Source organism: Leptodactylus fuscus, chromosome 5, assembly GCF_031893055.1.
Source record: "Leptodactylus fuscus isolate aLepFus1 chromosome 5, aLepFus1.hap2, whole genome shotgun sequence".
NCBI lineage: Eukaryota > Metazoa > Chordata > Amphibia > Anura > Leptodactylidae > Leptodactylus > Leptodactylus fuscus.
In genome coordinates this window covers 72,361,291-72,384,511 of record NC_134269.1, presented here as the reverse complement: position 1 = coordinate 72,384,511, position 23,221 = coordinate 72,361,291, and the positions used below count along the sequence as shown (strand labels likewise).

General features: G+C 40.0%; 1 protein-coding gene across 1 annotated transcript; it reads left to right on the top strand.

Annotated features, from left to right (window-relative positions):
• Window positions 1–7,402: 7,402 nt before the first annotated feature.
• On the top strand, window positions 7,403–22,792 carry HDC (histidine decarboxylase). Its single transcript, XM_075273343.1, has 12 exons — window positions 7,403–7,456; window positions 8,053–8,225; window positions 9,446–9,559; window positions 11,955–12,077; window positions 13,298–13,432; window positions 15,026–15,169; window positions 15,796–15,862; window positions 16,025–16,187; window positions 16,538–16,628; window positions 18,452–18,550; window positions 20,197–20,298; window positions 21,265–22,792. The coding sequence occupies exons 1-12, from the start codon at window positions 7,429–7,431 to the stop codon at window positions 21,961–21,963; spliced, it is 1,938 nt and encodes a 645-aa protein (XP_075129444.1). The 5' UTR covers window positions 7,403–7,428; the 3' UTR covers window positions 21,964–22,792.
• The last annotated feature ends 429 nt before the right edge of the window (window positions 22,793–23,221 follow it).

Here is a 23,221-nt window from a genome sequence, read left to right as displayed (position 1 = left end):
AATGTAAAGAATGAGAGTCCTTAGTAGTTAATACCTTTTTTAATGGCTAACAAAAAATGATGATAGACTGCAAGCTTTCGGAACTACTGGGTTCCTTCATCAGGCTGGTATAACACAATATCTGAAGGCAAGCATATTTATACAGGAATAGAGTGTCAGATGCACCATTGATGGAAAGCAGTACAAACAAATAAACATGTAAGTCCAAAAAAAATGTCAGTTCACGGGAAGGTTCTCTGAGTTTTATGATTCCCTTGATCAGTGCCGTGGTGTCTAGTTGTTGTAAAAGGACATAAAACTGTGTGACTAGTTTAACCCCCCTTGTGTGTCAAAGGTCGGCATTAGTTTATATTCACACACACGTCAATCTTCTTTGCTTTTGAAATTTCCTCATAAAACCAGGATCTTCATGCCATTGATGATATTATGATTTTGATTGCAGAAGTGTTTTGGCACAGGGAGGACCATTCTCTGTTCTGTAATTGCGTGGCGATGCGAGTTCATCCTCATCCTAAGTGACTGTCCTGTCTCACCTACATACAGGCCCCCAGGACACTTGGTACATATTATTAAATACACCACATTAGGTGTGCTGCAGGTGAAGGTACCTGGAATCTTGTAGTCCTGATTGAAGTTGGGGATCTTTATTCCATGGTTTGTATGTCCGAAAGGACTCTGACTCACAAACCCATTCTTACACACCTATAACACTCACTATGCACAAAACTTGTTTTACTCAAGATCTGCACACACATACTAACAGTCCGTGAGTAAATCCGAAAAAAAATAGGACCTGCTAGTAGCATATCTGTGAGGACTCTGAAAACTGATTACCCTCGGGTATATACTTGTTAGGCTCCACGGAGTAACGCGCCATGCATTCAGACACGTATACACGTGTCAGAGTGTGAGCGCTCAAAACAGATCCCATTCACTGCAATGTGTGCCGGCTTACGGGCGCTACACATTGAAATCAATGGGAGGCTTTTTAACCCATTGATTTCAATGTGTAGCGTGCGTGAGCCGACACACATTGAAGTGAATGGGATCTGTTTTGAGCGCTCACACTCTGACCTGTGTATGCTGAATGCGCAGCGCGTTACTCCGTGGGAACGGAACCTAAATTTTCAAGGCTGAGTGCACTGCACTGCTGTGTGAATTTTCCCTATTGAGGAGGCAGAATGATCACTGTTCCCTTTCCCTATAAAAATGGTTTGACTACTTTGAGCAGAGCAGCCTTTCAATAGTAAGAGACTATAAATGTGTCTATACATTGAGACAGATTTACTAATCATCATTTTTCCAAAGTGAAAATTTAGAATAACTATCACAGTGGCTGATTCTGATTGACAAATCTGGTGAAAACGTACTGTCTAGTCTAAGTTTATACCACATATTAGTTTATGACAAAAATGCCACAATTTGTGCCAATTCTGGTGCTTATTGTCTCCATTTAAGCTGCACTCCTTTCCCTACACGCCCCATCCCTTTTCTGTTAATTTATGGACAGTGATGTTTCTGGAGGTTAGAATACATAGTAACATACCTTATTATAACCTGATTTTGTTTAACCCCTTCCCGCCGATGGCATTTTTTGATTTTCGTTTTTGACTCCCCTCCTTCTAAACCCCATAACTTTTTTATTTCTCCGCTCCCAGAGCCATATGAGGTCTTAATTTTTGCGGGACAAATTTTTCTTCATGATGCTACCATTAATTATTCTATATAATGTACTGGGAAGCAGGAAAAAAAATTCAGAATGGGGTGGATTTGAAGAAAAAATGCATTTCTGCGACTTTCTTACGGGCTTTGGTTTTACGGCGTTCACTGTGCAGCCAAAATGACATGTCCCCTATATTCTGTGTTTCGGTATGGTTCCAGGGATACCAAATTTATATGGTTTTATTTACATTTTGACCCCTAAAAAAAATTCCAAAACTGTGTTAAAAAATTTTTTTTCTAAAAGTCGCCATATTCCGACGGCCGTAACTTTTTAATACGTAAGTGTACGGGGATGCATAGGGCGTCTTTTTTTGCGGGGTCGGGTGTACTTTTTACTTCTAACATTTTCGGGAAATGTTATTGCTTTGATCACTTTTTATTCAAATTTTTATCAGAATCAAAACAGTGAAAAAACGGCGGTTTGGCACTTTCGACTATTTTTCCCGCTACGGCGTTTACCGAACAGGAAAAATATTTTTATAGATTTGTAGAGCGGGCGATTTCAGACGCGGGGATACCTAACATGTATGTGTTTCACAGTTTTTAACTACTTTTATATGTGTTCTAGGGAAAGGGGGGTGATTTGAACTTTTAATTCTTTTTATATATATTTTTTTTTTTAACTTTTTTTAATTTTTTTTTTTGTATTTATTAGACCCCCTAGGGGTGTTGAACCCCAGGGGGGGGGGGTCTGATCACTAATGCAATGCATTACAATGCTAATGCAATGCAATGCATTGCAAAAAAGCATCCTTTCTTTTGCAGGCTGCATAGACCAGCCTGCAAAAGAGAGGATTTGCAGACAAGCCTGGGAGCCTGTACAAGGCTCCCGGCTGTCATGGCAACGGGACATCAGCCCTGGAGCATGCTCCAGGAGCCGGCGATCCCGGCCAAAATGGCGGCGCCCATGCACCGCCGGGAAAATGGCGCCTCCGGCGCCTTTGACCGCAGCGCCGGAGGGGTTAATGCCTCCGATCGGTCCGGGGACCGATCGGAGGCATTAGAGCCGGTTGTCACCCGGCGGCTATGGCGGCCGCCCGGCTCCCGGGCGGTCGCCATAGTTACAGACCCGACTTGCGCCGTACTATTACGGCGCATGTTGGGAAGGGGTTAATGGTTCTGATTTAGGTATTTCAATGTATTGCACATTTTATTGCCTCCAAAGAGAACTCCTATCTCTTTACAATGTTACAATATTTGTCCCTCCCCTCTGCACATCCCCGTGGCAATTCATCAAGGCTCATATAATTATTTGCTACCCTGAAGATAAGGACACACATCTAAGTTTTGCTGAGGTTGAAGACACACAATGTGATGCTGACTGTATATTGATTTGTCCCGTTGGTATTTTCAAGTACATTGTTAAAGGGGTATTCCCACCTCATATACTCATCAGTCTTTACTGCTGTAAAATCTTCTTTATTCCTGGTTTCTTGCATCATTTGGTGGGCGGGGTTTCACAGGCAACCTGCCGTTTAGCTCCACCCACCAAATTCACGTGTAGCTCCGCCCACCCATATTGGACTATGAAGTACAGGCAGCAGCAACTCCATTCTGTGTTACATACAGACACTGCCTGTCTCTGCCATAATGAACACAATTGAATTAGCTAGCCTGATAACTGGGAGAACAGAAGAAATGAAAGCAGCTCCTCTATCTGAGTGCAGGAAGCTAGGTCACATGGTGTAGACACAGGAATAGCTAGATACACAGGCTCGCTCCCTGCACTTACCCCCTCCTCCCTCCCCCCTGAGAGCAGCAGATACATCACTTGACTCATGAGCAGCTAAGTCAGGGCTGTGTCCACAAAAAATTGAATAAAGTAAGATAGTGGAGAAACAAAGCAGTTTTTCTGAAGCAATGTATTTAGGAAAAGTCTTACATTCACATTAACAAGCAGTATAGATAGGATCCTTGTGATGGGACAACCCCTTTAACTGTTTATTGATTAACTCTTCTGTTAACCTCTTCCCAACATGAAGTACGGTGGAAGTTGGTTATTTAAATCTGGCGGTCGCTCATGAACTGAGCGGCTGCCATAGCTGCTGGATCTTTGCTGTATTATGCAGCAAAATCCCAGCGCTAATGTCCACAATCACTGCCTGCACTAATCGTAGGCATTAAGGCCCCCCTGAGCTTTGACTAAGGCGCTATTTACCTGTGTGCTGCCATTTTGGGGACGTTGTTCACCATTGGAACAATATCCAGGGCCGGCAATCCATTGCTATAACAGCCATGAGCCTATTAAAGAATCCCATACTTGTTTGGCATTCATTTGTATGACAGGCTGCTTTATGCAGAGACATGGAACACAATGTCTGGTACAAAAAGGTTTATTTGAAAAAATATAGCAAAATAAATAAACCTTCACTTCAGGTACAAAAAACGCCAAACAAAACCCTGTTCATCCGAGCACTAACTAAACAGGATGAGGCTAACGATACGTGTGACTTACTACCAACCACACCACCAACAAACAAAACAGCACTGTTCAGTCTCACTAGACTCTCAGTATTTCAGGACAGACCCAGGTGCCTCCTCTTGCCCCCAGGATCTGCCATGAAGTGCAGGCTCTGCAGCCCTTTATGGACCAGTAACGAGCCCAGGACCCACACCTAGGCTGAGGCCTACTCAGGACTCACACTGTATCACACATATGTCAGAAACCTGGGGGAGATATACCGGGACTCCAGCACTCTGCCTGTCACCTTCTCACAGGCTTATACAACCTGAGAACAGACTGCCCATAAAGACCCTTGTTGTGGAGGTATCACCTGGGTATTATTTGATTTATGTACTTGGTTATCATGTTGTCGTTATTATGTTATGCTCTTTATACCTGTCCTTGATGCATATGGGTACATGGATATTTGATTTTGTACTTTAACTCCTTCCCGCCAGAGGAATTTTTCGATTTTTACTCCACGCCTTCCAAACCCCATAACCTTTTTATTTTTCCATTCTCAGAGCCATATGAGGGTTTAATGTTTATGGAATCAATTGTTATTCATATTGCTATCATACATTATTATGACAAGGAACAGGTAGGATCCCAGGCACCTGTGATGGCTGTCAGAGAAACAGGTCTGATCCCACGTTCTCACCATGTGGGAGCCAACCTGCAATGATAAAAGTACGGGGCTTGTGTATTAGCGCCGGGTCTCCGCTGTAGAATACAGCGGAGCCCTGGTAGCTATGGCAACTGCTCTGCAACAGGGCGTCCACCATCTTTAAACACCTGGCATCCGCTGTACTATTATGGCAGATGTAGGGAAGTGGTTAAACCTTTCCCAACATCCACCGTACTATTATGGTGGCTGAGTAGCCACAATAGCCGCTGGCTTACAGCTGGAATAAACAGACTGTAGGCAGTCTAGGTATTTCTCAAAATGGTACAAATAGAAAGTACATCTACAAAAAAAAAAAGCCTTATGCAGCCCTGTTCACGGAAATATGAAAAAGTTATGGGTGTCAGAATATGGCGACTCTAATAATTTTTTTCTTCTTTTGCAAAGTTTTGGATTTTTCAAGGTATTCATACATTAAAAACTATATCAATTTGGTATCCCTAGAATCATATTGACCATAAAATACAGGTGACATGTCATTATGGCTACACAGTGAATGCCGTAAAAATGAAGCCTGTAAGAAAGTCTCACAAATGAGCATTTTCTCCAGTTCCACCTCATTCTGCATTTTGTTCCTGCTTCCCATTACATTGTACAGAATAATAAATAGTATCATTATGAAGAACAATTTGTCATGCAAAGATTAAGCCCTCATATGGCTCTGTGAATCGAAAAATATAAAGTTATGAGGTTTGGAAGGCGGGAATACAAAAGTTGAAAAAATGCCACCAGTGGGAAGGGGTTAATGGCTGGCGTGTGAAACCTCAGGGAAAGTAAGAGGTAAAAAGCAATAATCAATAAACAATGCAATAGAAGACACTGGTGGCACAGGCACATTGAGGCCCATTTATTAAGTCGCTTGTGCCTTTATTTGTGTAAACTGCACCTTTTTGAGTTTATTTTCTGCACTATGCTTAGCTACACTTCATTTGTGAAGCATTTGCGCCTTTTTTCACGCTGTAATGCTGCTCTCGCCATTTTGCTTTTTGCCAAGAAAAGGGGTTCATGACCTAAATGAAAATCCTATGCATTTATGACTTGTGCCATTTTTGAAATGGTGCATAAAAGACGCAAATGCTTTCAAGTCTATGGGCAGTGTAAAAGAGCCTGGCAGGTTAAAATACATTAGAAAGATGCAATTTTGCCTTTTTTGTGCCTGTTTGACCAAAAAGGGGCAAAGTGCACATGGCCATAAAAAATGCATCCAAACTAACATGTGCAAAACATTTAACAAAATAAAACATAAACACCACAGAAAAACTAGTCTACATAAAGGTGCACCTGCAAAAAGTATGGCCAAAAAAAGGGGCAGATGATTAACCCCCATTGTGTGTCACCACCCTTTCTTTAAGCCAAAACCAGGTGTGGATAATAAATGCTGAGGGCATATAGATGGATAGGCGGTATGGTGGTACACCGTCTTCTCTGTTTTTCAATCCACCCATGGATTTGGCTGCAAAATCTGGATCCATAAAACCTGAATGCTTATCCTTATCCTGCAGATTTGACCCACAGCCTTCAGCTTCTGCATTGCAATGGTGGTAAGGCCAAGTAGTTGTTCAGGCCATTCCCTTCCCCTATCCGCATGAAATACGCGAAGAGAAATGTCCTGTAAGCAGCACTTTTCTCTCCACATTTTCTGTGAGGAAACCACACGGACCCCATTATAGTCTATGGGGTCTGAGTGTTTCCTTAGGGAACCGCTTTTTTATGTGGATAGGTTTCCTTTTGGGGGTGTCCCCAAGTAGACTCCCCAAATGGAAACCCAAACACAGATGTGAACCAGCCTACGTTGAAGGGACTTGCAGACTTTGGGTGTTTCTTTGCCATGCCAGGCTAAAGGGAAACATGGCTGCTGCCACAGAGGAGAATACACTGCTTTTCTGTTATATTTTTCATGCTGTATAATTATAATACACAACAAAAGAATGGCAAGAAATATAGGGAGATGATATGAGGTGTCATATGGGGAATTGTTTCTTCATGTTAACTTGTGTGGATTCTGGGTTTAGAGTTCTTTTAAAGAAAAAAAAAAGATTTTCCAGCAGTATTGTTCACAGATACTTCATATCACAAAGTCTGTGACAAAGCACACAATACTTTGCATCACCTTTATATTTACTGTGCACAACCAATTTATATTATGATCTACCTTGACTAGCAGTAATGACTCGTTTGGATAGACCAGTTTATGTATTCACTACCCTGGTTTGTTTTTCAGTCTAATTCACGACTGGTTTTCTATGATTCCAGAAGAGAGTGGGCAAAATATCGGTCCTCGATCATCCAGTGAGCTGTTATGAATGGGGCTGGTTGTGTAGATACAGCTGAAGACATCAAAGATAACAGGCAAAGCAAACACAGCTCAAGAGTTTCTTTTATTTCAAATCAACATGATGGAGTGGCATCTAAAATAAATGGAATAAGATAAAGTGTTTACGTAGGCAGAAATACATGTATATGACGTATGACCGAGAGATAACAGGGGTATAAAATCTGAGGCTTGAGAGGGAGAGACAGACAGACAACTCTTACCACAGCCCCAGACAACATCAAACAACTTTATATTCATTTTGCCATGGAATCAGAAGAATACAGAAAAAGAGGTATGTTATACAAGATCGATCTATCTATCATCCTAATTTTTTATATCTATCATCTATCTACATATCTGATCTGTTATATATCTACTCATATTTCTATTATCCATTCTCCTATTATCTATCTATCTATCTATCTATCTATCTATCTATCTATCTATATCATTATTGTTTATAATTATCTATTGTCTATCTAAATATCTGATCTGTTATATCCACCCATATATATCCTATATTCTCTCTACGTTTTTATTGGCCAGTTTTATTCCATTATATACCAGATTATTATTTCTTATAACTATTGTCATCTGTTATTAAATGACATGTTCTACTGTTGTATTGTGTTACATTGTATTCCTTAAATATTTTATAAATAAATTATTATTACACATTATTTTTAACACTATCTACTTGACCATAGCACTAGAAAGTGTCTTGGTAGGTGCTAGAATTTGGTATTTGACTACTATATATGCCAGTCTATAAAATTAACTGTGTAGATCCTATTGTTAGATTATCTGAATGATCAAGCACATCTATTGACAGGTGAGCCTCTGAGCAGGATGTCACTTTCATGGCCTTCATGTTGTTTCTATGACCAGGTAAAGAACTGGTGGATTATATCTGTCAATATCTGAGCACTGTAAGAGAAAGACGAGTAAATCCAGATGTACAGCCTGGATATATGAGAGCCCTATTGCCTGACAGTGCCCCTGTGGAATCCGAGAGTTGGGACAATATATTCAGAGACATCGAGGACATCATCATGCCTGGGGTAAAATGGTTTCTACTATTTATATGAAGCCCTTTAATCTTAGATAATACCTGTAATAAAGTCTAATGCCACTAAAAACATGGAAGCTCAAAAGAGCTGATGTCCTCACATTGTGGATTCAAGATGTTCCTACATATCCCTAAAGTGTATGCTAAAGTGTATTGTGGAATAAAGAAGGATTAGATATGTTGGGTTTTAATATGTCTGATCATTTGTTATCAATAGAGTTAAGCTATGTCCTATTCTCCTCTCCTTATTGGGCATACATGCACATTTGGATGATCTGCGTGTGCACTTGTATGTTGAGGTCAGGAGGAATACCTGTCACCATCTTGAGCTTTCACTACAGCTACCAAACCATCCCACTGGGAACAAGGGCTGATGTGAGTGATAACAGTTTCTGTGCAGCGCTGCAGAATATGTTGGCACTATATAAGCATCATGAATGTATAATAACAACATCTACGGTAAATAAAATGCTCTAAATTGTGAATACCTGACTAAATATGTGTGATGTTGTTATAAGTATGTTCTGTTCTGCTTACTTATTCTGCTTTGTCTGCCTAGCAACAGTGAGGTAGTAATGGAGGAGGGGCTGAGCTTAGGGGGGGGGGAGTTGTTAGACAGGGAGCCATGATGGAGTATGGAATAAAGTGTTCTGATCTACAAGAGTAACCATCTCATAGTGGACTTATTCCAGAAGACCTGCATCCTCACTACAATACTACAATATGCAGAATATTTCACTAGCTCCTGTCAGTATGACTTCAGTCATGAAGGGGACAATAGCTAAAAATAGGCTGGCAATTCTGTAAAAGAAAAATTAAAACCACATGAAGTAATGGCCTGTATGATGGGGGAGAATCCACTACTGTTTCTGTAACACAGTTCTCTTAGGACATCACTTAATATATTACCCACAGGATCAATGTTACTTGTTTATAACATGTATCCTTAAAGAAGCACTTCTATGAAAAGTTTTCTCTTCTGGTTGTGTTAGTAAGGCAGATGATAAAAGTGCTGCCGGTCATTTTCTTATTATATGTGAGATATACAGCACACTTTGCCCTATCTATCTATCTATCTATCTATCTATCTATCTATCTATCTATCTATCTATCTATCTATCTGTGATATGTCCAGTTTGCATTCATTTGTTCATTTGTGGCAATTTAACAACCAGTCCAATATATTTTTCTCTTCTGCATTTTTTCCTGCAGGTTGTCCACTGGCAGAGTCCTCATATGCATGCATACTTCCCAGCACTGACATCCTGGCCTTCTCTACTTGGAGACATGCTTGCAGATGCTATAAACAATTTAGGATTTACATGGGTATGTTGCAAGCTTGTATTTGGGTCTTATAGCACTTGTGATAATTTATGGACCTGCTGACATAATATTATTATCATTATTGCATCACACAATCTAGTTACAATATTTACAAGAATCATAAATTAGAAATTATCAAAATGAAATATGAATGTTTTATGTAATAATGATAAAGCTATGTTCACACTACTTTCTGCTGTCCGACAAGTTCTTAATGGCTGGGCAAAACCATAAATTGAACTTGCAGACAGAAAAAAATATAATAGAAAGATGTCTACCTTTTCTGTGTTTTGGCTTAAAATACTGACCAAATACTAACCAAAATAATATTGCAGAATATTGCATTTTTGTTGTTTGCTTTTTGTTGATTTTGTTTTACTTTTTTAGCCAAAAGCCATTATTGGATTTAGTCTCAATCTACTTTTTCTGTAGCTCCCAACCAGATAATAAATAGAGCTAGACACATATTCCTATTTTCATGATGTTTGGCTGAGATAATAGTACCTCTTTATAGAGAACATGTCAGCAGACCAGGTCTGAAAATCCAAATGGTATACATCATCTGATTGATGCTATCAGCCTGAGCATTTTAGTATTTTGTTTATTGAAATCCGTTCACCCATTCCAAAGATGTAAGCCCTGCTAATGTTGATGTAAATTAGAGTATACTAGCCAAGTGGATAGTAACACTGTGCTTTCGCTGGTGGCAGGGTCTCTCTGTGTCATATGTATGTCATGAATAGGGTTGAGCTGATCTTGAAATTTCAGGATCGTTTTTAAAATCTGATTTCCGATCATTTTCCATTCAAACCCGATCCCAATTCTGAACCCAATGCAAGTCAATGGGATTTCTTTTAATTATCGAAGATCGAATTTTAAAAACAATCCTATTCACTACACAGCATGGAGTCCAAAAATTGTTTCAATTTTTGGACTCCACGCTGTGTAGTGATTAAAAAAAAATCCCTGGCTACTTAGCCCCCCTGGTGTCTGCTTACCTGCACAGATCCGCTGCCGCTGCCACACCCTGTTCTTCTCGGTCCGGTCCTCTCTCATTGACATGCCTTCAGAGCGCCATGCGCGCCTCCACCTCCCTAGGCTAGTGTTAGAGATGATGGCAGTAGGCGGGGCTTGTTGTGGCTTAGGAGAGTGTGGGCAGGGAGATGTAAGTGCATCACTCACGTCTCCCCTCCCAGTACCTGCCCACACTCTCCTAAGCCAGAAGCCCCGCCTTCTCCCAGCATTTCTAACACTAGTCTGGGGAGGGGGGACGTGCAGGGTGCTCTGAAGGCATGTGAAGGAGAAAGAAGAGGAGCGAGAAGAACGGGGAGCGGCAACACTTCTGTGCAAGTAAGTTGAACGATCGGGATCGGAATTCGGTTCCCGATCTTTTTTAGGCGGGATCGGAACCCAATCGCGATCGTGAAATTTATTTGATCGCCGATTGGGATCCGATCTTTTCCGATCCCGATCGCTCAACCCTAGTCATGAAGTGTTACCCACTTGGCTAGTATGATGTATGCTATTGCATTTTCAGACCTGGTGACAGGTCCTCTTTAAGGATATTTTCACACTCACAGCTGATTTGTTGTAGAAATTTCTACATTTGTCCCATTCATGTGAATGTCCATGCTGGAAAAACAATCCTATTCAGATGTATGAAATAGATTTTAATTTGCAATTTCTGTTACAGTTCTGCAGTGCATGAATACAACATTAGGGTATGTTCATACGCAGCAGATTTGTTACAGAAATATCTTCCACCGTCCTATTCATTTGAATGGGGCTTGAAGAAATGCAGGGCTTTGTCACCAATGTCAAAAGTGATTTCAGTCACATAAATTTGCTGCATGTGACTCTTTCCTCCATTTCTCAACCAGATAAAAGGATAGGTTTCTTGGTTGCAAAGACCAGGCATATGGAAGTTGTATGCTGTACATGCTCTGTGCTATATAGAAACGTTGTCCATAGATGTTTTTCCATATTGTTTGCAACTGTTTTACAGATTAATCTTCAGTGCATTCTAGCTCATTGAATTGAGTAATATTTGTTGACTTTATGCCTATGTTAGTCAAAGGTGAACTTCTTCTAATACTTTATAAGATATATATACTATAATATAGACTGTTGTTGCAGGGTAATGGTCAGACACCTCTCCTGACATGTGTACTGTATTTTAGTATATATTGTTATTCCTCCTGGAAATGTATGAAACTGTGACAGATGGTTCTTATCCTTGCCAATCGAAAATAAATTGTAAAGAACTACACATATTTTTCTTGACAAAGGTTGATCTATTAATATGAAATACTGGAATTTGACAGTCATGGAAATACACAAGTCTGATCTCCTTGCACTAACTCTAATGTATTTCTTATTTTCATGATACTCTGCTAAGGCTTCCAGTCCAGCATGTACTGAACTAGAGATGAATGTGATGGATTGGTTGGCTAAAATGCTGGGTCTTCCTTGTCATTTTCTTCATCATCACCCAGAGAGTAAAGGTGGAGGTGTGCTGCAAGTAAGTCACTAAATGGTAGTAGATGACTATTGTAGTCTATTGTCTTGTGAATATACCTGAGCGTGGTGTGGAAGACTAGATGGGAATGGTGGCAGCTTAAATCTGAAGGCAGAACCCCAAGTGCATTTATTCATTTTCCTGAGCAGTATAGGAGCACCATTGCCACCTCTGCCAGATGTGCAGTATTTTTACTACACAAGAAACACAAAGGGGTATACATACATAACATGAATAAACTATAAAAATAAGCAAGTGAAATAAACAGAAGATTCCTGAGCAACAGACTGGTACAGAAGTGAGAGAGCTTGCAATCCACAATGGAAATGGAAGAATACTGTAGGAGAGTGTAGAAGCATATGATCTTACAGTAGTCCAATGTAGACAGTGTTCCAAAGAGGTCCAATATATGTCAATATAACTAGTTACTAGGGCCAGTTGATAATGAAAATTCATTGTGTGAATCCCTGATCCACATCATTGTATGCTCCTACTGCCTTTTCAGACTACCTTGAAGTTTACAGGGACTTATAGACCATACATGCCCTGCTAAGGATACTGGGAAATGAATATGCAAATAGGAACTTGATCTTTTGGAAGGTAGCACTCTATGCAGTAACCTCAAGACAGCTGTTTGTGGTTGGGTCTCTCTTCCTTGTGGAAAAGATATTCTGGCTTTTCTTTAATCGCCAGATCATGACACTAGATTTCAGAAAGACCAGGCATTGATCTATAGGGAGCTACCTCCAAGAAGATGGCTCTAGAAACATTCCTCCTTTTTCCATAAAGGAGGACTTATTTACAGGGCATATATGGGCTATAAGTCCTTGTACACCGCAATTTGGCCGGAAGACATAGTACCCTTTCTGACCCACTTCTCTGCCATCTCCCCAAGACAGACAGTACTCTTCTTCATACTAAAGAGAGACAATAACCTCAAAACAACTGTCTGCTATCCTACTTTTGTAAGAGTTATTCTGGCTGGCTGTAATAAAACATTATCCTACTAGGTTTCAGGAAAACCAGGCATTGATCTATAGAGTTACCTTCAAAAAGGTGGTGCTAGAGAAAATTTCCCTTTTGTACTAAGTAAGACTTACATATTCTTATCTGAAGAATAAAGTTGTAATAACCAATACACAAAGAAGAAAATAATACATGTTCATGTTGTGCCAGGCTCCATCTCTTTTCTATTACATTAAAACATGACTTTACAATTGCAGAGTACTGTGAGCGAGTCTACACTGATAGCTTTATTGGCTGCCAGGAAAGACAAAATCCTGGCACTGAAAACCTCAGAACCTGATTCAGATGATTCCAGCCTGAATTCACGGCTCATTGCTTATGCCTCAAACCAGGTAAGTCAGTAACTTATACAAATGATCAGATTCAATCCATATTTTAGCAGTTTATGTTTGCAGGCATGTATGTGCTTCAGGTGATGGCACATCATATGTGTATTAACAACATGCCCAGGATCTGCCAGTCAGTCGAACTAGTTATTCTGACGGATTATTACTAGAGATGAGCGAATAGTATTCGATCGAATTGGTGTAAAAAAAGCGCCAGTGAGGGTGGGAGGGGAATTGAATTTTTACTGCGTTTACCATGTGGTATTTGACCGCGTACACCAATAACTATACAAGGGAGGTATTCTATTGAATACTACTCGCTCATCTCTAATTATTACATGTTCAGATACACCACCGAGGACTTTGTGCTTCAGAAAGACCTTGTTGATGTGAATGATCAGATTCTGGATATTAGGGCTGCGAGTTTTTTTTGTCTTGTGGATTGCATTATCTAGTGGACCAGAAAGTGTCTGTTGCTTTATACCAAATTCTGTGGCCTGGGATCTTGTGTGCTGCTGATTTCCATTGCCTGCCGGTCTGGAGCATAGAGATTGAGGAATATAGGAAATCTGGGTATTTGCTTTGGTGCTGCCTCACTGGAGATAAGGTATCAAGGCACTGATCTGTAGCCAACACTAGGTTCTGCACCCAGGTCTAGGCACACAAAAATAACCTCTTGGTGGGTACATATATAGTGTGAAGATCCTCTTTCTCCAGTGAGTTACGCTGGATTCACACTAGCAATCAAGTCACTGTTGTTCAGGTCCACATGTGGACCCAAAAGACGGAGAGCCTGTCTGCTTAAAAAGCGGTAACCCGTGGACACGCACAGAGCCCAGAGATTATAATGGGGTCTGTTGGGCTTATACATTGCAAACTTTTCTCTACAAACATTTTTATGTCAAATCTACAGCCGTCTCCAATGGAGATCCAACGCAGATGTTAAACTAGCCTTAGTGTCAAAGCAACCACCTTTCCTATATTCATAATCATTGTCTGGTCCAAGATGGAATCCCAGAAGGGTGAAGGCAGCTGCCAAATATTTTTTTCTTAATATGTTTAATGCAATAAACTAGAGATGTGTCTTAAGTTACTCAACTAATTCTGCTTAGTATGAACTTGCCTCTAATAAAATGGAAACTGTGCTAAACTGTACTTCACAGTCACTTTTTTTCTATTCTCTCCCAAGGAGCACAGAGATCAGTTACATGGCAGCGATGTCTGTCTATATAACCCTTTGCGAAAATGGATAGGGTAACTTAATAAGCTCATGGCTTACTAATGTTTTTTGATATTTGTCATTGGTGCGGTCAGATGCTCTTTAAGCAGTAAGGAAGAATATCAACTTTGGACATACTATATGTTGCTCACATACTGTACATGTATCTGTATGCCAATGATCCTTTTAAGACTTTTTTCATAATGCAATTGAAAAGCCAAACGTACCAAAAATTGTTAAGAGTACCCCTCCAAAACATCCCCAGATCCCTGACCATTTGACTGTATAGGGCTAAGATAAGTTCTAGAAGCCAAAATCTTAGTGTATACTTTACTAGGAACGATTTCCTTTTGATACAATTTTGTATTTTCTGCATACAGGCTCACTCTTCTGTAGAAAAAGCCGGTCTAATTTCTCTAGTAAAAGTCCGTTTTCTACCAGTGGATGAAAATTTTTCTCTTAGAGGAGAGACGTTAAAAGCTGCAGTGGAAGAAGATCGGAAACGTGGACTTGTTCCTGTCTTTGTGAGTTAGAAACTAAATTTCACTTATTTCTATAGTCTAGTTTAATGAAGGCATCATAAATTGTAGGAAGTCATTAATGTAAATTAAACCCATGCACATAGTGATATCGGACCCACTAACCTTTAGTATCACAGCATGCTTAGTCATTGAGGAAAGCTGGCCATACAAATTAGATTTTAGACTGCTGGAAGATTTTGTCTGCTGTTGGCTGTTCATACATAAACCTATGAAAACCAACCATGAAATAAACTTGGCCACAGCCAAAATCTGAGATATTATGTCTGCCTGCTGTATCTAGACTGACAGACCCATAGCAGATCTGTGGACAATTTTTGTATAGCAGGCATGTGTGAGTACCACTAGAACACACCTACAAAGTGTTCATCATCTCCTGTTTTCAGCACTTTAACTTTCCAGGTATTTGGGGTAGTCATACGGTTGCTGAAAGGTTCATGATTGTTCTTGTGTTGAGAAGAGTTAGCCATGTGACCAACCATCCATACTTCATTTCAGACAGCTGATCACAGTCTAAAATTTAATGTCAGCCTTAGCTGCTCTTACATTTCAGTTTAGAATCCTAGATCTACTATCCAATTCTGCAAGACTTATATGTTCTATCTGCACAGGTCTGTGCCACGCTGGGAACAACTGGTGTGTGTGCCTTTGATAATCTAGCAGAGTTGGGTCCAATATGTAAGTTAGTCTATCTATCTATCTATCTATCTATCTATCTATCTATCTATCTATCTATCTGTCTGTCTGTCTGTCTGTCTGTCTGTCTGTCTGTCTGTCTGTCTGTCTGTCTATCATCATGTCATGTAACCGCTATCACTAATGTTTGACTTTACTTTATAGGTGCCAAGGAAGGGTTGTGGCTCCATATTGATGCAGCATATGCTGGCACTGCCTTTCTTTGCCCAGAGTTCAGAGTACTGTTCAGTGGAGTGGAATATGCTGATTCATTTACATTCAATCCATCAAAGTGGATGATGGTGCATTTTGACTGCACTGCTTTCTGGTGAGTATAAACAAGTATTTTGTTGGATCTTATATATAACGGAACTAAAGGCAAAACAGAGGCAGAAGAGAGCCAAAAATTTACTGTACACAAATGGAGTGAATCAGACTCGGGAGTTTGAATAACTGTAAAGCAATAGCAATCCCTCCTAGAGAAGTATATGAATGTGACAATGTCTGAAAAGTGCTGCGGAATATGATGGCACCATACACATAAGCAAAATAAGTAAAAAAAAAAATAAAAAAAAAGAATGGATCCCAACTAAGGAAATAAGAAAGAAACTTTTAAATTTAAAGAACAAAGTGGGGTCTTAGCCTAACTTAGGGTTAACAATGTTTTATTACCTGCAGGGTGAAAGACAAATACAAGCTGCAGCAAACTTTCAGTGTCGACCCCATCTACCTCCGACATGCCAATAGTGGAGCTGCTACTGATTTCATGGTAAAGTGACAATACATACGAAATGTCAATTTACAGCTTTGTGACATCGTAATATTGTAACAGCATGGCAGTCAAATAATCTAGACTATTATAACTCAACACAACAAACTATAAAAGTAAATATCTGAACTCAGCTGCATTATTTAAGGGTTTTTCCAGCAGGTAAAATCATTATTTTTTTTAAAAGGCGCACAATGGGTTGGAAAATAAAAGAAGAGAAACTTACCTCGTTGGTTCCTTTTCAAATTTATTCCAAAGCTTCCCATGTTCCACAGACATGAAAAATCCTGACAGCCAGTCAGCAGCTGAGAGGGGCCAGCAGTGTAGCCATTTTCTGTGTGTGAATTACAAAGGTTGAAAAACATCATATATTTTACATTCTGCATGTCCAAAACCCACAGTGTGCGCTAAGGCTTAATTGAGATGACTGAAGTGCAAAACACCCGAGGGGCACTTATTTTCAACGATCCCCTGTACATTTGAGTGTATGGAGGGATCTGTGCAAATAGACAAAATCAGAACATGACCTATATTTTGATGGTCTGTTACAATGGACAACAAAAATAAGGGCCTTGTGAATAGCCCCCATTCACTTATATTGAATTTATAGCTGCCATGTGATGTCAGTTAAAAAAAATGGACGCCACACTGCCATTAATAACTGTCATGTGAATGTAACTATGCTTTTTGCTGCAGATTCTTTTCTGCAGTGTTTGGATGGAATTTGTTTAAAATCTTTTACACTGCTACTGTACTATGTAGTGGATTTGCAGCTGGCAGTTTTGTGTTCCCAGGCTTAAAGGGGCTATCTAACATGGCTGTTTTTTTCTTCTAATGCCTGGTTCACATCTGTGTTGGTAATCCATTTGTTGGAGTCCGCATGGGAACCCCCTTAACAGACTACCGAATGCATTGGCAAGCGGTGTGCAGTGAAAACACACAGACCCCATAGACTATAATGGGGTCGCTGTGCTTTCCGTACGGTGTGTGCATGGAACATACGGACAGAAAATTAGTTCACAATCTACTTTCCGGTCCACATGACTCATGCGGAGACCATGCGGAGTGTACCCCATTATAGTCTATGGGGTCCGTGTGCTTTCACTGCACACCGATTGCCAATGTGTTCGGTAGTCCGTTTGGGGGGGCTCCCATGTGGACTCCAACAAACGGATTAACGATGCAGATGTGAACCAGACATTAGAAGAAAAAAGCAGCCATGTTAGATACCCCCTTTAAGCCTGGCATCACATGTGCAAAACTGCCAGCATGCAAATCCACTACATAATACAGTAGCAGTGTAAAAGATTTTAAACAAATTCCATCCAAACACTGCAGAAAAGAATCTGCAGCAAAAAGCATAGTTACATTCACATGACAGTTATTAATGGCAGTGTGGCGTCCATTTTTTTAACTGACATCACATGGCAGCTATAAATTCAATATAAGTGAATGGGGGCTATTCACAAGGCCCTTATTTTTGTTGTCCATTGTAACAGACCATCAAAATATAGGTCATGTTCTGCTTTTGTCTGTTTGCACGGATCCCTCCATACACTCAAATGTATGCGTGTGTTTATTTTAAATTGCAGCATTCTGCATGTCTGCTGCAGATTTTTTCTGCAATGTATGGATAGGAATAGCCAGAATCCCATTCACTTTGCATGTAATGTATATTGCAGTGTTTTTTTTTTGCTGAGGCCAAAACACTGTGTTTTCATAACCTGGGGCCCTGGGCTTAAGAGGAATTATTGCTTCTAATAGGGTTGTATTTTGTCTCTTTCATCAGAAAATGAGCTCATTTTGTATTTATTGCATTGCAGCATTGGCAAATTCCCCTTAGTCGTCGTTTTCGCTCCCTAAAACTTTGGTTTGTAATACGATCATTTGGGATTAAAAATCTGCAGGCACACATCAGACATGTGAGTATATTTCAGCATTTTTCCACATCTTGATTGAATCTTCTATTATTAAATGGTACATCATGGGTGAGGATGGAGGAAAGGCCTAGGCCCCACATTGTGGAAAAGCTGTGTTTTTCTTGCAGAGTTTGCTTAGGTTTTCTGAGCCAAAGCCAGGAGTTGATTTCGCAGAAGAGAAATATAACTGAAGAAGTTACAAAAGTGCTTTCTTTATATTGCCCATTCCTATTGAAATCTCACTTGTCTTTGACTCAGGCTCAAAAAACTGCTGCAAAATCCTCACTCTCCCTCGTAAAAACCACGTAACAGTACAGATACGGTGTGTTTAAAGGGATCTTATCATACAAACACATTTTTTTCTTAGTAACACATAGGAATGGCCTTAAGAAAGGCTATCCGTCTCCTGCGTTTCGTTGTCTTCTCTGCACCACTGTTCCGTAGGAATCCCGGTTCTTGTCGGTATGCAAATTAGTTCTCTCGCAGCACTGCGGGCAGGCCCCAGTGCTCAAACAGCACTGGGGGCGTCCCCAATGCTGCCAGAGAACTCTCTCCAGCGCTGCCTCCATCTTCGTCAGGAACGTCATCTTCATTTTTTTTCTTCCAGCACAGGTCTCAGACTTCTAGGCCTCAGGCAGAGCAGACTATGCATGCCCACAGGCCACGAGAAAATGGCCGCTTACCCAGGCTATTCCCAAGTGTTACTAAGAAAAAAATGTGTTTGTATGATAGGATCCCTTTAAGTTTCCTATTGAGGCAGAGCATTTGGGCAAGGCTTCTGTAGTGCCTTACAATTAGAGACAAGTATAGTCTCATCTTATCAAGCAAGGGATAAAATGGCTGATCTCTGTAGGCACATACAAAAGTTTTATTTTTGTGTTTCTCAAAATTCAATTTCAATATAAGACAGGATGTATCAAAGGAGATTCCAGTATTATGTGAGTGATGAATAACGGGGATATTTGTGCCTATTTCCTAAATTAATTGGCCTAGATTTAATACAATTGGCTACAACTAGACACTGGCGTAAATATGGCACATCTTGATTGGGCTATAATTTTGCAACTAACGCTAGGTTAACACTAGCGCCCGGAGTCCGTTCTGAGCTTTCAGACTGTCAGACTGTCATAAAATGCTCACCGCCGCTCACAGCCGGACATCTTTCAGACCCATTCAAATGAATGGGTTTGAAAGAGTCCTGCAGCTTTCCGTCTCCTGCTCAGTTTTATGCAGGAAACGGAAACCTGCATGAACGGAGACCGGGTGCAGATGTGAACGAGCCTTTACTAGACATCTGATAAATCTGCAAATTTTCAGACTGTCTAATTTTACACAGTCTAACTATTAGTAAATCTGGACCATTATTTTTTTTTACATTTGCATTCCCTTTGACTCTTTATAAAATAGGCAGATTTCAGCCCTAAAGTGAAATCTTTGAATATGGTTACTTTTTTAGAGATATACTGAGCCAATCTATTCTCTTGTAATTCTAAAAGACATCCATAGATGGTGCTAGGACATTTAGTTTTTGCAAATCTTGGTTCGAGAATTTGCCTGAACATCTTAGCAACATTTCATTTGTTGTGGAAAATAAAACCAACATCTTGTCTACATAGAAAGTACTGCATGTATTGAATTTATACTTTCAGGGTACAGAGTTGGCCAAGTATTTTGAATCATTGGTTAAAGCTGACCAACTGTTTGAAGTTCCTGCAAAGAGGCACCTTGGACTAGTTGTCTTCCGGCTAAAGGTAATCTAATGTCTGACGGCTTTCTTTTTACATTGATATTCTGTGACCGCTTTCATAGATTACTCATGGACTTCAGTCCCTATTGAGGGATCTGTGAAGACAGACAAAGATAGGACATGTGCTATTTTATTATGGTCTGTGAAACCAATAGACATGTGAATAGTCCCATTGAAATCAATAGGGCAGATTTATTAAGACTGGCGTTTCATACATCAGTCTTAACAAAGGGTCCGACAGGGACAAGGCATGTCTGATTTATGAAGAGACTCCAGCCACCTCATAATTCAGGTGCACAACCTTGCACTAGAATGGGAATTGGTGAGTGAGGAGCAGAAAGGCGAATGTGTTGCATCTTTGGCACGAGAGACACATTTTCACACATCTATGTCAGAAATCTGGCATTGATGTGTTATGTATTTCCTCCCAATGTGATGGCCATTACAAAATCGGTTGTCACACAGCCATTTTTACTGTTCATGTGAACATGGGAGTAGAACTGTTTTGGATACATTTTTGGAATTTTGGATAAATTATAACGAATAAAAAAATCATGTCAGCAAAGAAGAGAGGTTTGCTTCATTTTCTGTTATTCAGTCATGTTGTATATGCCTGAGGTTTCAGTGGAATGCAGGAAGAGCTGCAGAGCCTTTCTCCATTTTATGTACCCTGAATTGTCTACCTGATTCACCAGAAAAGAGGAGTTGTTATCTGACAACTTCTATAACCTGTCTTCCTTGCATCAGGGTCAGGAGGGGTTAGGAGAGTCAATGCTTTAGCTAAACATGGTGTGCAGCCCTGTGATGGAGTTAAGGGCTACATTTAGGGCAACCAAGTTGGACGTGTTTTTATGTTTGTAGTTTCCTTTGCTTTTTTTGTCATTTGTTTTGTAAGTAAATGTTAAAGACTCTGTTTGGCATATCGTACATTATCTTATGAGAACTCCATGTACTCTTTACTCAAAACCAGGGCCCGAATATCTTGACAGAGCAAGTACTGGCAGAACTGACCAGATCTGGGAACATGTTCCTTGTTCCAGCCACAATCCATGAAAAATTTATCATCCGTTTCACTGTCACTTCTCAGTTCACCACAAGGGAAGACATCCAGCGTGACTGGAATCTTATCAGAGAAGCTGCAATAAATGTCACCAATCTGTATCACAGCTCCATATCCAATGGCTGCAATAAATTACTGAACCATCAATGCATGGAAGGTGAAGGTGAGGGAGACAATTTTCAGAAAATCACTGTGCAACCCAAACATGCAGATTTCAGCCCTAAAGATTGGGTTGAGCAGATCTCTGAAGATGACTTGGATCCGTTTGATGACTGCTTCCCTGAGAAGGTACCTGTGGCCAGCAAACACAGAGCAGTGTCTTCTATGCACCGATACTGGTCTGCCCAAAATAAGAAAAAGAATGCGCGTTCTCTTAGCTGTAACAGCGTTCCTGCACACAATAGGGAAGCTATTGTAGAAAAGATGGTGCCACAATTTGAACTTCAGAAAGATGGCAGCATACTCTCCAAGCTTCCTGGAAAAGTTATGATTTTAGAGAAAAACGCCTTCCGGAGATTAATCAAGTTTTACAGTGTGCCCAGCTTCCCAGAAATAAGCATCCAATGTGGGCTCAAGCTGCCCTGCTGTCCACTCCAAGCACTAGTGTGACCCACTCATTAGCTCACAAGCAGCCATTTTGTTTGGACTAACCCAATACTATATTGATACATTATGTATCTATGACATCACTGCGTGTCTTTCCACCAAGTTCAGCTTGATAGTAAATTGTAATGTTGGTTCAGTCCACACAATGGCTGCTGGAGCTGTGAGAAAGTAACAGGTCCGGCATAATATACCAGTTAGGCTCCATTCACATCACATTTTTTTACATGCATTTAGCATATCCATTTAATGGATGCAAAGAACAGGAACACTAAAACATGCTATATATTAATGTCTATGTAAATGGATGGCCATCCGTTTGCATCGTTTCTTTGCATCTGTTAAGCAGATCTGCTAAATGGTTATAAAAACCATGATGTGAATAGGCCCTAAGCTGTGCTCCTGGTGTAGGGATACCTTTTAGCTCGAATTGAAAACTTTCAATCTAGTTGGAGCGCTGTGGTATATTATAGATAATAATTGCACATTTCATAAGAAACAATAATTTCATATGCAATGTAATTTCTTATCATGTCTCAGGTGAGACATCATTTAATCAATGTATTAATATTTCTATATTTAATAATAATAAATGAATAAAAGGTAATATCTCTGATTAATATCTGTAATTAATGATCTCAATGTCACAAGAATAAATCATGTATTCCAGCTTGCTTTTAGGCTTACTAAGAGCCAATGCTATATAGAGCCGAACTATCACATAACTCTTTTTGTCACTTTAGTGGACACTGATCTAGATTTCCTCTTCATGTTTAAATAACCAGTAATGACCAAATATGACTGACAATAAACACTTTCTATGATGCAAATCTAATTCTGTCTTGTTTCTTCTTTTTTTATGCTGGTGACTCCCAATAGGGATGCCATGGCACCCAGGGATGCCTTGGAAACCCACTGGTGGGCTAAAGATGACCACATGCCTTACTGCAACATTATCTGCTTTCTTAGGATGCTATGTTTGTTTTTTTGGGAAAAAATTAGTTGATAGGGGTACCCCGCCTTGTTTTTATCCCAAGAGGTACATTGAGTCTGAAAAAGGTTGGGAAACCCTGTAGTAGTGTAATGTAATTTAGGTTACTCATGTTGTGGCCCTACACAGCCTACTGATTTTAAGGGGAACTGTGTAATGTTTAATTTCCTCTGTGGTTGTACTGTGTGGGCCTAGTACACACAGATAACAGCTAGAGCTCTAAGATTACATTGTAACAAAAACACATTGCACAAAGTGAACAAGTGATTATGA

What these genes read in the sequence shown, in the direction of transcription:
- HDC (XM_075273343.1), top strand. Translation starts at nt 7,429, where the DNA reads ATGGAATCAGAAGAATACAGAAAAAGAG. An exon ending in AGAAGAATACAGAAAAAGAG is followed by an intron (nt 7,457 to 8,052) that starts GTATGTTATACA and finishes TTCTATGACCAG; the next exon opens with GTAAAGAACTGGTGGATTAT. An exon ending in TTTGACTGCACTGCTTTCTG is followed by an intron (nt 16,188 to 16,537) that starts GTGAGTATAAAC and finishes TATTACCTGCAG; the next exon opens with GGTGAAAGACAAATACAAGC.